The 15,122-nt window shown below is 37.2% G+C and overlaps 1 protein-coding gene across 1 annotated transcript in view; it reads right to left on the reverse strand.

Annotated features, from left to right (window-relative positions):
* The window catches only part of hpse2 (heparanase 2), a gene marked incomplete at both ends in the record, with an annotated part of 93,843 nt that overhangs the window by 56,731 nt on the left and 21,990 nt on the right, over positions 1-15,122 (reverse strand). Inside the window, one exon of the mRNA XM_081350782.1 lies at positions 2,141-2,314. Within this exon, the coding sequence (XP_081206908.1) occupies positions 2,141-2,314 (174 nt within the window). The remainder of the gene's footprint in view (positions 1-2,140; positions 2,315-15,122) is intronic.

A 15,122-nucleotide genomic window follows, 5' to 3' on the forward strand; every position in this document is an offset into this window, starting at 1 on the left:
CCTTTAAGACTTTAGATGCAAGCTGACACCCAATCGCAAGCGAACATGCAACTGCCTTTGAATTACGACCTATATTGTGGTCAGCACTCTGTAAACTATTTAAACAAGGCAACACTTGTGGGAGGTGCACACTTGAAATCACAGCAAGGATGTTACAGAAGTCAAGTGGTGAATTTTATAAACATCACAGCCTGTGTGAGTGTGTGTTTGTGTAGGGAGAGAAACGCAGAAATGCTGAGCTGTTGTGTCAATACAGTACCGGACCAGGCCGAGGCCAGTGGAAAATATGAGACATTATTATTATCATCCATTAAAATATTATCCAGATCCTATCATTTAGAAAAAGCACAATAACACAGTCATGAAATAAATCACCCCACTGCCCGTGCATCACTTTGAGACTTTGTGTCACGCTGGCAAGACCCACTCAATAAACATCCACCCACAGCTGAAAATATTTCCCTTTGTTTCATTTGGCCTCCTAGTTCGCTCGAAAGAGTTTGTTTTTGAATTAACAGCTTCGCAAAATCTGATTTAGCAAGTTATCCCTAACAGCTTTTCTTTGCACGTGGTTATTGTTACAGTTGAAGACAAAAAGACAAACATCCAAATGGCTGTTCCAGTAACAACATGCCTTTATTAGAATTTGGTAAATGGAAGGATTTAACTCTAATCCAGACTCTTATCCAGTATTACATGACAGATATTAATTATGATAATATATAATTATTTTTTGTACATTCAGTATGAGCAGACAGATTGCTCTCTTTGAGCGTTCTGCTCCCTTCGGTCTTATATGACAATCTCAGAGCAAAAGCAGCAGTGTGCTGCACGCCGACAGCTAGTAACCATTTGACACATTAAAAATGTAGCCAATAAACAAACGATTAAGACAATATATGGTTTATGTACATTCTTTAAGCGGCCTCTGGTTTTTATAAATGCTAAGTGTGCAACTACAAGCTGCACATGCGGTCAATAACAGCTATATATATACACTATATATCATTTTTTGTCAAAAGTTTGTTGTTTTGATGTTTATAGAGAGACATCTGATACAAGGGCATCATGAATAGGGCAATTTTCAGCATGTCTGGAACAGGACAAAAGATTAATGAGTGTTTAGAGCAGATTACAAAGTCACCAGGTGTCCTTTTGGGTTCTGCTTTGTGATTTGTATCCTGACATAAGCCCTGTTGGAATGGGATTAGTTTTATATGAAGTATAGTATAATGTAACAATGACCAGAGCTTCTTGAACTGGCCATGCCAGTAATTTTTCCACAATATTGTATCAGTAAAGACTGCTGCTTATATAAAACATTCCCGGCTTATACAGCTGACACTTTTCCAGCCTTTATGCTGTTGTACATCAAGCACTTCAAGTGTCTCAAGTGGATGTGGGTCAATGAGAAGACAGTGGAAAATGAGAAGATGCTTGTTGAGAGTGGATTGACGGGCCTTTTTTCACGTTTTTTGTGCGATAACTTCGAAAGAGACTAAGGGCAAGGACAAATTAAGTCTCACAACTTGTTCCATTCTTTATTTCGCTTGTTTTAGTAAATTAAATTCAGATTTAATTCCTCTTATTAATCCTAACATGTTTAATGTTTCCAGCATACATAATTATCTAAGCAAAATGCTTATCATGATTGGTCAGTTACTGTGACAGCAATGTATAAATGTTGTACACAACCATTTTATAATTTTCTAGAAACTTCAGAGCTGATGCTGTTCACGTTGTAACGGTTATTTCTTTCCTCTGTTGAACACAAAAGAACATATTTTGAAGAATGTCGGTAACCAAACAGTTGATGGACCCCATTGACTTCCATAGTAGGACAAAAAATACTATGTAAGTCAATGGGGCCCATCAACTGTTTGGTTACCGACATTCTTCAAATTATGTTCCTTTGTGTTCAACAGAGGACAGAAATTCATACAGGTTTGGAACAACTTGAGGGTTTTCATTTTGAAGTGAACTATTCCTTAAAGTGTACGTCTTGTTCAAGAATTCCACCTTGCAAGGTTCAAACCTGCAACCTTTTAGTTACACACTCCCACAATAATCACTGCAAGATGGATGCTTTTGTTTTTTCTTTAGTAGATGCATGAATGATGTCACAGCAGAGAGGACTCACCATTGCCGAGCTCCCAGGAGATGTTGTATTTTTTGCCGGCGCTGTATTTGAGCAGGCTCAGGGCACTGGAGGCGTTCCACGAGTTGTCAGGGTTTCTGTGCAAGGCATTCAGCCCAAAGATCAGGTGCAGTCCTGCGCAGTCGGCAAAGTTGTAGAGTTTGTCTAAAGACCTGGCTGGGAAAAAGCCAAACAAAGCTGTAACATTGATACTTGCATTTTTTTTTTTTATCATAACCATTTTACATTTTAGTTAGTTAGACTATTGCAGTGTTTCTCACCCGTTACTGTTACTGTACCAAGGCTAAACTGGTACATTGTGTGTTAGCAGGGAAGGATTTGCATAAATATATGATGTTCATTCTATTTATCAGGAGCAGTATCCATGTGTTTTATTAAGAGTTCATGTTAGTATTGTATATTTACCATGGTAACTGTACTTTCCATTACCTTTACCCAAAATTTCACTTTGTGCTATTTTCTATATTTTTGATGACTGTAGCGGCTCATACCAACTTACTAACTGTATTGCATTAACAAAAACTAGTTTGGGACTTCTATTTAATAGCATTACCTTATCCTATTTAGGCTATTCAGTGTTATGATTCTTACAATTCATGTGTATGTGAAGTAAAGTGGGACGGTACTTGTGTGCGGCTTAATGATCATGGGAAAATGCAGATACCATGGTCAAACCAGTTGAGAACCACAGGACTATTGCATTAGCCTATGTACAGTGAGGAAAATAAGTATTTGAACACCCTGCTGTTTTGCAAGTTCTCCCACTTAGAAATCATGGAGGGGTCTGAAATTGTCATCGTAGGTTCATGTCCACTGTGAGAGACATAATCTAAAAAAAAAAACCCCAGAAATCACAATGTATGATTTTTTTAACTATTTATTTGTATGATACAGCTGCAAATAAGTATTTGAACACCTGAGAAAATCAATGTTAATATTTGGTACAGTAACCTTTGTTTGCAATTACAGAGGTCAAACGTTTCCTGTAGTTTTTCACCAGGTTTGCACACATTGCAGGAGGGATTTTGGCCCACTCCTCCACACAGATCTTCTCTAGATCAGTCAGGTTTCTGGGCTGTCGCTGAGAAACACGGAGTTTGAGCTCCCTCCAAAGATTCTCTATTGGGTTTAGGTCTGGAGACTGGCTAGGCCACGCCAGAACCTTGATATGCTTCTTACAGAGCCACTCCTTGGTTATCCTGGCTGTGTGCTTCGGGTCATTAAGACCCAGCCTCGACCCATCTTCAATGCTCTAACTGAGGGAAGGAGGTTGTTCCCCAAAATCTCGCAATACATGGCCCCGGTCATCCTCTCCTTAATACAGTGCAGTCGCCCTGTCCCATGTGCAGAAAAACACCCCCAAAGCATGATGCTACCACCCCCATGCTTCACAGTAGGGATGGTGTTCTTGGGATGGTACTCATCATTCTTCTTCCTCCAAACACGTTTAGTGGAATTATGACCAAAATAATTATATTTTCTATTTCTATTTTGGTCTCATCTGACCACATGACTTTCTCCCATGACTCCTCTGGATCATCCAAATGGTCATTGGCAAACTTAAGACGGGCCTTGACATGTGCTGGTTTAAGCAGGGGAACCTTCTGTGCCATGCATGATTTCAAACCATGACGTCTTAGTGTATTACCAACAGTAACCTTGGAAACGGTGGTCCCAGCTCTTTTCAGGTCATTGACCAGCTCCTCCCGTGTAGTTCTGGGCTGATTTCTCACCTTTCTTAGGATCATTGAGACCCCACGAGGTGAGATCTTGCATGGAGCCCCAGTCCGAGGGAGATTGACAGTCATGTTTAGCTTCTTCCATTTTCTAATGATTGCTCCAACAGTGGACCTTTTTTCACCAAGCTGCTTGGCAATTTCCCCCGTAGCCCTTTCCAGCCTTGTGAAGGTGTACAATTTTGTCTCTAGTGTCTTTGGACAGCTCTTTGGTCTTGGCCATGTTAAGGCGGGCGTACACGGTGTGATTTTTGCTGTTTTTACGAGCTCGCAGATTTTTTTTCTCTCGGGAGAAATCGAGTGGAATCGGTGATGCTCGCATGGTCGCGGCTCGCAGCGTGTGAGAGGAATTACGAGCCGAGCCGAGCACGTTATGAGCACCTCCCCGACCTCCCGATCATTTTTAAACATGTTTAAAAAATTCGGGGAGTCGGCCCAATTTTCACCAGCTGTCCCCTATTGCTAAATCATACACAACCACGTGGGGCTATAACTCAGTGGCAGCAACCATACAGCGTGCGCATACTGACTCGCAACGTGTGCAATATCTCACAACCTCCCGAGTGTCCGAACTCGCACCGTGTACGCCCGCCTTTAGTAGTTGGATTCTTACTGATTGTATGGGGTGGACATGTGTCTTTATGCAGCTAACGACCTCAAACAGGTGCATCTAATTTAGGATAATAAATGGAGTGGAGGTGGACATTTTAAAGGCAGACTAACAGGTCTTTGAGGGTCAGAATTCTAGCTGATAGACAGGTGTTCAAATACTTATTTGCAGCTGTATCATACAAATAAATAGTTAAAAAATCATACATTGTGATTTCTGGATTTTAATTTTTAGATTATGTCTCTCACAGTGGACATGCACCTACGATGACAATTTCAGACCCCTCCATGATTTCCAAGTGGGAAAACTTGCAAAATAACAGGGTGTTCAAATACTTATTTTCCTCACTGTATATTATACTTTATTATATTCCTTTAATATTTCAGGACCGAAAATAATAAAACTAACACTATTATTATTATTATTATTTAACACTGATATTAATATATATTATTAATAATAATAATAATAATTAATATTTTTTACCAAAATAAAACAATTTAATTAAAAAAACATAAATTTGTACTTTTTTAAATACTTCAAGGAAACTCGTGCTCTTTTAATGCGCAGGGCATAAGCAAACGCAGCATGCAGGTTAAAAGGAAATAAAAAACAGAAACGCATTCAAGTATTCCAATTTTAAATCTGCCAAATAGACAGAGAGACAGACATGATAATTCTGATTTTGTTAAAAGGACAGCCGTTGGCTAATGTTTGGAAACTCTATCTGTTAAGAGTGGCAAAAATAAGCACAAATATTTCAGTGCCCTTTGACTTCATTTCCTGTGTTTAAAAAGAAGCAGATGAAACAAGAGACGCACAGGGAGCCCCATCTTGTCAGTGATGAGAGATTTTGTGCTAAGTGTGATTTAAAAGAAGTGAGTCCATTATTTCATGTCTTTAGTTTATTTCAATGTTGAATCAACTTTTTTTTTTAAGAAGACTTTAGAACAATTCCAAAGTTCCATCATTCGCAAAGTTCCCACACCCTTTCTGTCTGTTTATTAAATATATTGATTATATGTTCGGTTACCAATAAAAGTGTAGTACAGCTTCGAGGAACACGTTTTACTGTGTTTAAAACCTTTCTACAGATTTCCCACCAAAATCCACACAGAAAATGCAAAGAAGGTCTGCAGATTCTTTCTGGGCATAGGAACAACTAGCTGCTAGTTGCTATTACATCTGTTCAGAGATTATATTTATTAAATTCTTTGACTGCAACATTGGCAGAAGTAATGTTCCTCTCATCAGCATTTTTGGGTAGATGTGAATCCTCAGAGAAAAGCAAAACAGAATCACAAGAACGCAACCAACAGGCAGAAAATCAGACGGCATGGATGGGAATGGAAGAAATGCACACTGGCGTGACTGCTGAACTTCAGTTTAATTGTGTAGTTATCTTTATAGCTTTCATCACAATTTGAAACATCACCACTAATGGCAAAGTGTCGTTTTCTAAATAGCCTACGCAAATATTCTAATCACATGGACGGACGTTCAAAGTCTCGTAAAAAGATCCAACACACAGCTTCCCTGGGTACCAAACTATAAAAACCGGTCTTTTAAATCAGCACTTTAAAGCAGCAGGGAAGTGTTCCAATTACAGACTCGTTAAAATATTACCATAATGAGATCAAGATTATGTTTAATTCAAACATGCAGTGAAACACCAATGACAGACCTTTTATCACTTTTACTTAGCAGGCTTTCAGGCATCAAACAAAGGCAGTTATATGGACTTGTTTACTAGAATTAAAATGCCATATTATATATATATATATATATATATATTATACGTTGGACCTGGACCACCTTGCCATGTCTATGGAGTATTGTGGGAGTTCTGCTTGTTGTGCAGCCTTTAGCACCGCAAGGTTATTAAAACGGCACAGTATATCATCAAAGACAGGTGGATGGAAAATTTGCAGGACTGCTGTTAGGGCAGAGGATGAAACAGATCCAGATGTGATTTTGTTCCTCAGGTAACCCACAATTTCCCTCCTCACTGTACTCTGGATCAGGTAGAGAAACAGCATAGGAACCATGCTAAATCTACTATGATCATTTGTAAACGCATGCCTAGTTTGGGAATTTTTGAAATATTACTAAGCAATATCACATGAGCAAGAATTTCATTGTTCTGAATATAGGCACAACATAATGTGTCATGCAGTTCTGTATACAAGAAATAAATAAGGCACATTAAATAGATAGAACGATGAACGATACATAGATAAATAGAGAGACCGCAAAAGAATGACATCTGATAGAATGATAGACAGAATGACAGAACGATCGATAGATGATAGACAGACAGATAGAACGATTGATAGAACAATCGATTGATATATAGATAGAACGATAGATCAATCGACAGAACGATAGACAGACAGATGGATAGATAGACAGACAGACAGACAGATAGATCATGTTACAGTTCTCACACATTTACTGCTGTGCAGTAGTTTGCTTTTTTTTTCTGTAAGGAGTAAATCTCATTGATAGAACAGCTAGTTTTCCTAAAAGCAGCTAGTTTGATCAGTTCCATATTGCTCAGCTACAGTAATAAGGTAATTAGTGTGTAAGCAGCGTCCTGAGCCAAACACTCCCTAGAGCTCTGGACGGACGAAGAACAACAGAGAACTCAAGTATTTCCAGAGACATCAGCTCTTTTGCTCTTTCTTTATCCCCCACTTTCTCTGGCTCTCTCATCCTCTCTGTTTTTCTCCTTATCAGTGGTAAAATGAAACAATGATAAATATTGAAAGCCTCCTTGGAAGGACTGGAAAATAATGTTGTTGACTTTGGACAATGTGGAAGTTTCTCTCACAGGTTATCAGCTCATCGGTAAATTACATTAAGAATAAATCAATAATGTAGAATAACATGCTTGCCTGTTGTTTATGATTTTACTCAAGACGCAAGACCACATCTGATAGACAGGTTTTGAATAAGAATTGGATCTTAAATGCACAATATGTTAACCTGTCTCACAACAGACTCAGGCAGTCTATACACATTATTTCACACAGTTGTAATTAATGGATGAAAATTATGCTAATTTTGAATGAGCATGCACGTGCACCCTATTTACAAATAATTAGAATATGATTCATTAAAGTGTCCCTATTTTACTATTTTAAAGGTGCATAATTTAGTTTTGGAGGGCTCCTACAGGTTTACATGCATCCAAGGTCAAAAAGCACTTTAATTTTCTCATAATATACATTGCACATCACCACATTTCTCAAAGAGTCTGAAAATGGTTTGTTCGAAGATTCAGTCTCTCTAAACCCCTACTTTCCACGAGCTTAACTCTGCTCTGATTGGTCAGATGTTGAGCCCAGTGGTCTACTGCTTACAGCACGTGTCGGAAACGAAACAGTCACGATGGCGTCTGTTTTACTGTATCAATTAGAGCCTGTGTTCTCATCCTTTAGAAGTGCAAAATTTGCTTCTGCAACACAGAAAACTGCGTCTTCTCAACATGTCGACAGCACAAACCAAACTCTGCAGTCTCAGCTACAACTACAGGTCAAAGTAGACGTGGGCAGAAGTTGTAGAAGTTGTTCGTGGGTGGCATCCAATGAAGACCATAGGCTGGCATTATGCAAATTTGTCACATACTTAGGCCGTGTGTCCACCAAAGCGTTTTTTCATGTGACTGGCGTATTTTTTCAATTGTTTTCAATGGGAAACGTTTCATGAGCATAACGAGGCACTGAGCATTTTTTTCACGCTGAGCGCTCAGCGTTTTTTACTAGACGCCGAGAGTTGAAGAATGTTCAACTTTGGGTAAAACGTAGAGCTCATCACTTTCACTTTTTACCCAGCCGTCCAATCACAGTGGAGGAGAGGCGGGACTAATACTACACCGACCAACCGCCACATTCTGCTTGTACAACGTCAACCGGTGACAACTCGACGCATAATAACGGAACAAAATAATTTAAAACAAGAGCCAGAGAAAATACGTTACATTGTATCGACATTTTATTATAGAATCAACACAGAAACAAAATAAGGCGCTTTAACATAAACACATTTAAGTAAAAAAATCTGAGGTTTCTGAATCAGTTGTGAATCCAGAGGAGAGTTTTCAGGAAGGTCCATTTTATGTTATTTATGTTAATGAAATCTATGAAAGTTAGTGACTAGTGCACTTCATCAGCATAAAAAATCTCTTCACACCTACCCTGTGCACCTCTGCTACACAGCACTGTGTGAAAACTGTAGTTTGTTAATATGGGTGCCAAAATAAATATGCACCACATACACTACTTTCATGTGCAGTGTGCAACAGGGCGCCAAGAAGCTCTTCAATAACTTTAGCTAAAGTAGTGCAACAACTATGAGTCCTGTATGAACGCACAGATGTATTTTTAAAAAAACTGGTGCCTTTGAACTCTTTTGGAGTCGACAGTCTGAACTTTTGTAGCAAGTTCAGCAAACGCTGAACCCAATGAGTAGAACTAAAGTGCCGGATCCCCCCTCTCCCAATGTAATGGAAACAGAAAGGGGTCTGGATTTTGTCAGGGTAGCTATCTGATCACAGACATAAGACTCCCATAACAAGCTGGACTGCACCAGAGCGCTACGGCTCATTTCTGAGCCAGCTTATTTCCATTTATGACACGTGATTACCTACAGCAACTATCAGGACATGTACACCCAAATTCCAAAAAAAGAAAAAGATCAAAGCACTTCCATACCAAGAAAACATCTCTAAATCCATGTCTATGGGCTCTTATACAATACATTGTTTTCAAAAAGAGTGAACAACTTAGAGAAGTAAACTGCATTTTTTGCATATTATTCCAGAAGTGTGAAAAAGCTATACAGAGAGATCCGTTTTGAATTTTTCTAATTGAAATTATATTTTGAATAAAAAGATGCTTGGACCCCTCTGTATGATTAAAGTCAAACTATATATGGCAATTATTAAAAATTATTTATTTCCTAAAATGAATTAAAAAAGGCCAGATTGCTTTTATAATCATACGCCACATGCACATACTGTTCGCATTCCTCACCATGTAATCAATTCTAATTGCACGCAAGCCCCTCACAGAATCCCATTACATGGGATGCAATTACATTAATTACATGGGATGCATTCTTCAGCGTTCATAGGACAGTCATGTGGGCTCATGTTACACCTAAACAAAGGAAAAGTACACTACTAAACACTTGATGAACACAGAGCAAATGATGAAGCTGTTTTTAAGTGTGATGCACCAAAATATAGCAACGTGGATTTTGATTATACAGATAACCATACAAATGACAGCACAACTGAACTAAAAGATTCATTTAGTGAGTATATCAACTTGGATGTCTAAGTCATTTAAACTTAAATGACATTAAAATGACTTAAGAAATGAGTTGTATCTTGTATTTCAACTTATTGCTTAACTTATTTTGATGAGTTAAAGCAATGCAAAAACATATGTTGTCATGATAACGTATTAATCATATAATTTTTTTTACAGTGTAGTAATATGCATGATAATAAGCAACCAATTCGTAGTGAGAATTGGAAAACTAAAAGTGTTACCAAAAAATGAAGGCTTTAACCGAAAAATGTATGTATAAAAAATATATATATATATTGAAAACAAAGTGCAGGAACTCAAATTGATCAATCACTTTTGAATCTGTTCATTTACATTAAACCGACTGAATTCATAAGAATGAATTGGATTTTCCAGTGTTCAGATTAGTTCACTGATTCGTTCAGTTATACTTCATAGTACATTACATTGTTACATCAGTATAGGTGGCGACAAGTGAGTGTATAATATTGTCTTATAAAATCATTATTCTTAACAGCAAGTCCATCCTATTAATCATTATTAAAATCTAACGACAGTCTAAATCTATAGAGAGTCTAAGGTATTTACATCATACACTTTTTTTACAGTAAAGGTAAAAAAAAACAAAAACAAAAAAAACCACTACGAACACCTTAGAAACTGCCCAGTAACAGCCTGGCAGCCACACAAAATATACTGGCATCATGGCAACAAATTTGCACAGCCAAACACCATTTACGTTTTTTTCATAAAAAAATAACAATTATTAGTTTCACGTGGCATTTCTTGCTAAACTGTGCGTAGACTGTGTGAGAAAGCTTTCCAGTCATTGGAAGTTAATGCTATTATTTCGCCTATTTTAATTCCCAGCTCTCTTTAAAGCAATTTCAAGTTTAATCGTTCAATTGCAGTGGAAAAATAACCAGGTCTAATTATGACTAATGACTACGGATGCTGGACAAATCCTCTGTTTCTGAAGAGGACGGATACTATCCCTGACCCTTCATCAACACTCATTTCTGGAAAAAGAAAACACCACATCACGACGTGCAATAGTTCGAATAGTTTTAAACCATTACGAGAGTGACCTTCTAAGCAACTAAAACGTTAAACAACAAGTAATATCCTGTTAAATCGTAATGAATGGCTTCTGAACTCGCTTTCCATTCCATTTTTCACCCACACAAGCTTGCTGTTATTCCAGCACTTAGGAGCAAAACTCAACCCCGCCGTACATCAGTTTTAGGAGGGATCAGTTTGAGGCATTTCAGAGACCCCCGTCAAAGTATTCCCGTGATGTACGACAGGCTTCCCTTCAAAAATGAGTGCCAGGAAAAGGGGTGAAAATATGGTTCCAATATTTCAGCTATGCCTGTGGTAGTCTTTAGCACACGGTATGTGTCACACAAACCCAAGTGCACTCGTGTTTATAAATACAGAAATTACACAGGGACCCTGGTATGATAGGGCTCGATACACACTCAAAACCGCTCAGGTCAAACCACTTTCGTGTTTGGGAAGAATGCAAACTATGAAGACACCTGTTTATAATTCAGTATGGCTAGCTTGGACTGCGTGTGCATTCATCTATGTGCTTTATGTCTTTATTTTCGGATGGTTAGTTGTTATCACTTGCGCACAGAAGGCCACGTTATTTCGTGCGGCTCTGTTTGTGAGCGTACACATACATACATGCGTGAGTATATACATGTCTGTGCGTGTATGTGTACATGTGTCTGGCCATGTGGTTGGCAGTGAAGGAGAGCAAGAGCTGACTGATATGTTAACATCTCAGAACACACTCTGGTGTATAAACATCCACACACGTTTGTGTACACTAATTAATCTTCCCCGTGAGGCTGCCTCATGCACCAGCACATGGTTCGGGCAGCGCAGGACTGCCGCGCTGGACTTTGATTTCCTGCTAGTGTCAACAGTCCTGGGCGCAGGACTGATTGGAGCTGCATTTGATGAATTCAAAGACGAGCGTGTGTGCCAAATTACATCAACCGCTTTAAAATGTCTTATATAAGATCCAAATTCAAACCAAAACCACTTGTGGGGGCAAAGTTGACCAAGAGAGTGAACCAAGAGTTTTTAAACATGTCCTTCAAGTATTACTGCTGAAATGCATTATTGTGACGTGAAATCAGACCTGCGATAAGAATCATACGCTGAAACCTAAAAAATGTAAATATCTTGTCTTCCAATTTGAATCTTTCACAATGAGTTTTTTTTTTCTCTGATGTGAAATACTTCTACTGCCTTCAAGTCCTGCTGGGAAGTTTGTACTTATGAACTTGAAAGTCATTTTATATATATATATATATATATATATATATATATATATATATATATATATATATATATATATATATATATATATATATATATATATATATATATATATATATATACACATATACACATATATTTACACATATACACATATATATATATATATATATATATATATATATATATATATATATATATATATATATATACACATATACACACATACATACATACATACATTATATATATATATATAGGAATTATATTACAATAAAAAAAAAAATAAAAAAAAACGTTTTAATGTTTGAGCTGCATTTATTTGATCAAAAACTGTAACATTATGATATTATTATAATTTAACATAACTGTTTTCTATTTTAATATATTCTAAAATGTCATTTATTCCTGTGATGCAAAGCTGAATTTTCAGCTTCATTTCTCCAGTCTTCAGGGTCACATGATCCTTCAGAAATCATTTTAATATGCTAATTTGGTGCTCAAGAAACATTTCTTATTATTATCAGTGTTAAAAAGAGTTGTACTGCATTTTTATTTCAAGATTATTTGATGAATAGAAAGAAATATTTTGTAATGTTATAAATGATTTCTTTATTGCTTTTAATCAAGTGAATGCATCCTATTGAAAAAAAGAACTGATCCCAAACTTTTGGTAGAGTGTGTCATCCTGACATGACTAATAGGCAGCATAATTCATAACAGATATTCAACAAGGACAGAATGTTCATCATCTCCCAGCATTCCTAATGTCATCAGCTGAAAGGTTTGAAGAGATTTGCAGTTGTTTGAGGTGTCAGGGAGACACGATAAGTACAGAGACAAATAAAGATCTGTCTAACATTTAATCTCTGTGTAGAAATGATGAGATGAGCAATAAGGATCCAGTAGGAACAACTACAACAACTGCTTTTGCTGAAAAACTGCATCACGTTTTCTGCAATCTTATCTGAATGACATATCTGAATCTTTTGACATAAGAGGTCTTTTTACGTCCTCAATTTTAAAATGTCCTTGCATTAAAAACAAACATTTGTTAAACCAAGACATCAAAAATGTCTAATTTGGTCATTGAGGGATCTGTGATGTCAAACAAGCAAATACATTTGCATATGACTGCCTTCAGAGCAAGACATCGATGGACAGTTATACATCATCACATCATAGCCCGCCCACTGGCGTTCAGTCGCATAATGGCTGAAATTGCCTACACTGAATGTGAGCGTCATGTCACGTGAAAAGCAAATAGAACCCATTATAATCGCTGATGCTGTCTACACTGGATACAGTATACAGATGCACATTCAGTTTCTGACTTATTCACACACTTGACCCTGTCGACAACAGGACAAACGGAAGAGTGAAAGAACATTCGCTTTGACGTGTCCAGTTCAAACAGCTCATTTGTTCATTTCACTTCAGAAGGATATCAGCTTCAACAAGTGGATGGTGTATTTTTTTAATGGCGTCATGGATCACGTCGGAGGATTATATGTTTGTTCGGAGAATTTGACTTGTAAACGGTGCGATGAAGAGTTGGCAAAGAAACATTTGTTGACAGATGAAGCAGCCAGCTGTATTGGATCTGACAGCGGCTGCTTCACAAACCATAAGTAAATGATTTTATCTGTAAATTATGGTTTCATATGGATAATGTTTTTACATCACTTACTCAAGAGTAATAGCGAGTGGGCGCTGATACTGTTTCCTATGCAATGAAGTTAGCCAATCATAACAGTGGCCGTGTACTGACAGGCCTTAAGGCGAGACACGGCAGGCAAAAACATTGATTTTTCATGCAGTGGCCAGTTTTGAGATTTTGGGCTAGTTTACTCCTTCAATATGTGTTCTTTCAAGCTGCTAGAAAGAAAATGTTGAAAATATACATTAAGATGTTTATTGTATAACATTTTGTTTACTTGCGGCAGCAAGTTTTTCCCGAATTTACCAAGAAGTTAGCATTCCAACGCGACATGCCGAGTTCTGTCTGTTTACTGAAGTCTGTCATGACCGGTATCGTTGTAAAGCTCTGTGTCTCCTGCACAACGCTGTGTAACCCAAATATGGGCATTTCCTTTCTATCAGAAACCAATCGTAAATGTCCAATGATTAATAAATCATTCCTGGCCTGAATTATGTGACATTTTAATAAAACAAATATGGTGAAAATTTATTTTTTAAGGCTATGGACAGTATATTTTGATTTCCTAAGTAATGAAAGCATATATCCTGAAATCCCTCTAAAAAAAATTAATGTTGAGTGTACTGTAAACAAAATGAAAATATAATTTTGCACCTGGCTTTATCATATGTTCAGATCTATCTACCCAAAATATACGCAAAATCATGCATATTTAATGAGATAATGCATAATTTGCATAATTAAACATACAAATTACAAAAACTTGTAATACATTTTTTTTTATATACTTGTGTAAGTAATCAACTGAGGAAGTTTCATGGTGATAACTATTATTTTAAAATTTTACCCTATTCACCTGTAGTGTTTCACCTTAAAGGGTTAAAAATAATCGTTTTTTTCCACATATACATTTGTTTGTGTGTGTGTGTGTGTGTGTGTGTGTGTGTGTGTGTGTGTGTGTGTGTGTGTGTGTGTGTGTGTGTGTGTGTGTGTGTGTGTGTGTGTGTGTGTGTGTGTGTGTGTGTGTGTGTGTGTGTGTGTGTGCGCAAAAAGCTTTACTGAAAAAAAATTCCATTTCATTACCCCTAAAAAGAAAACCACCTAACCCTTTGCTTTGTACATTTTTTCATATCTCACAATATTAACCATGGTAGAATTGCTAATGAATGGTCTTGAGTGCCTTACTATGCATTTATGAAATGATAGGAATAACAATATGATTACAACTTGTTATTGACATGTTCAATACATATGTCAATAAAATAATCAGAATAATTATAATGAAAAACCCTTCTCAAAGTAGGCTAATTAGCCTACCAGCAGAATGTTTATGGCTGGCAAGCAT

Source organism: Scardinius erythrophthalmus, assembly GCF_964197995.2.
Source record: "Scardinius erythrophthalmus genome assembly, chromosome: 21".
NCBI lineage: Eukaryota > Metazoa > Chordata > Actinopteri > Cypriniformes > Leuciscidae > Scardinius > Scardinius erythrophthalmus.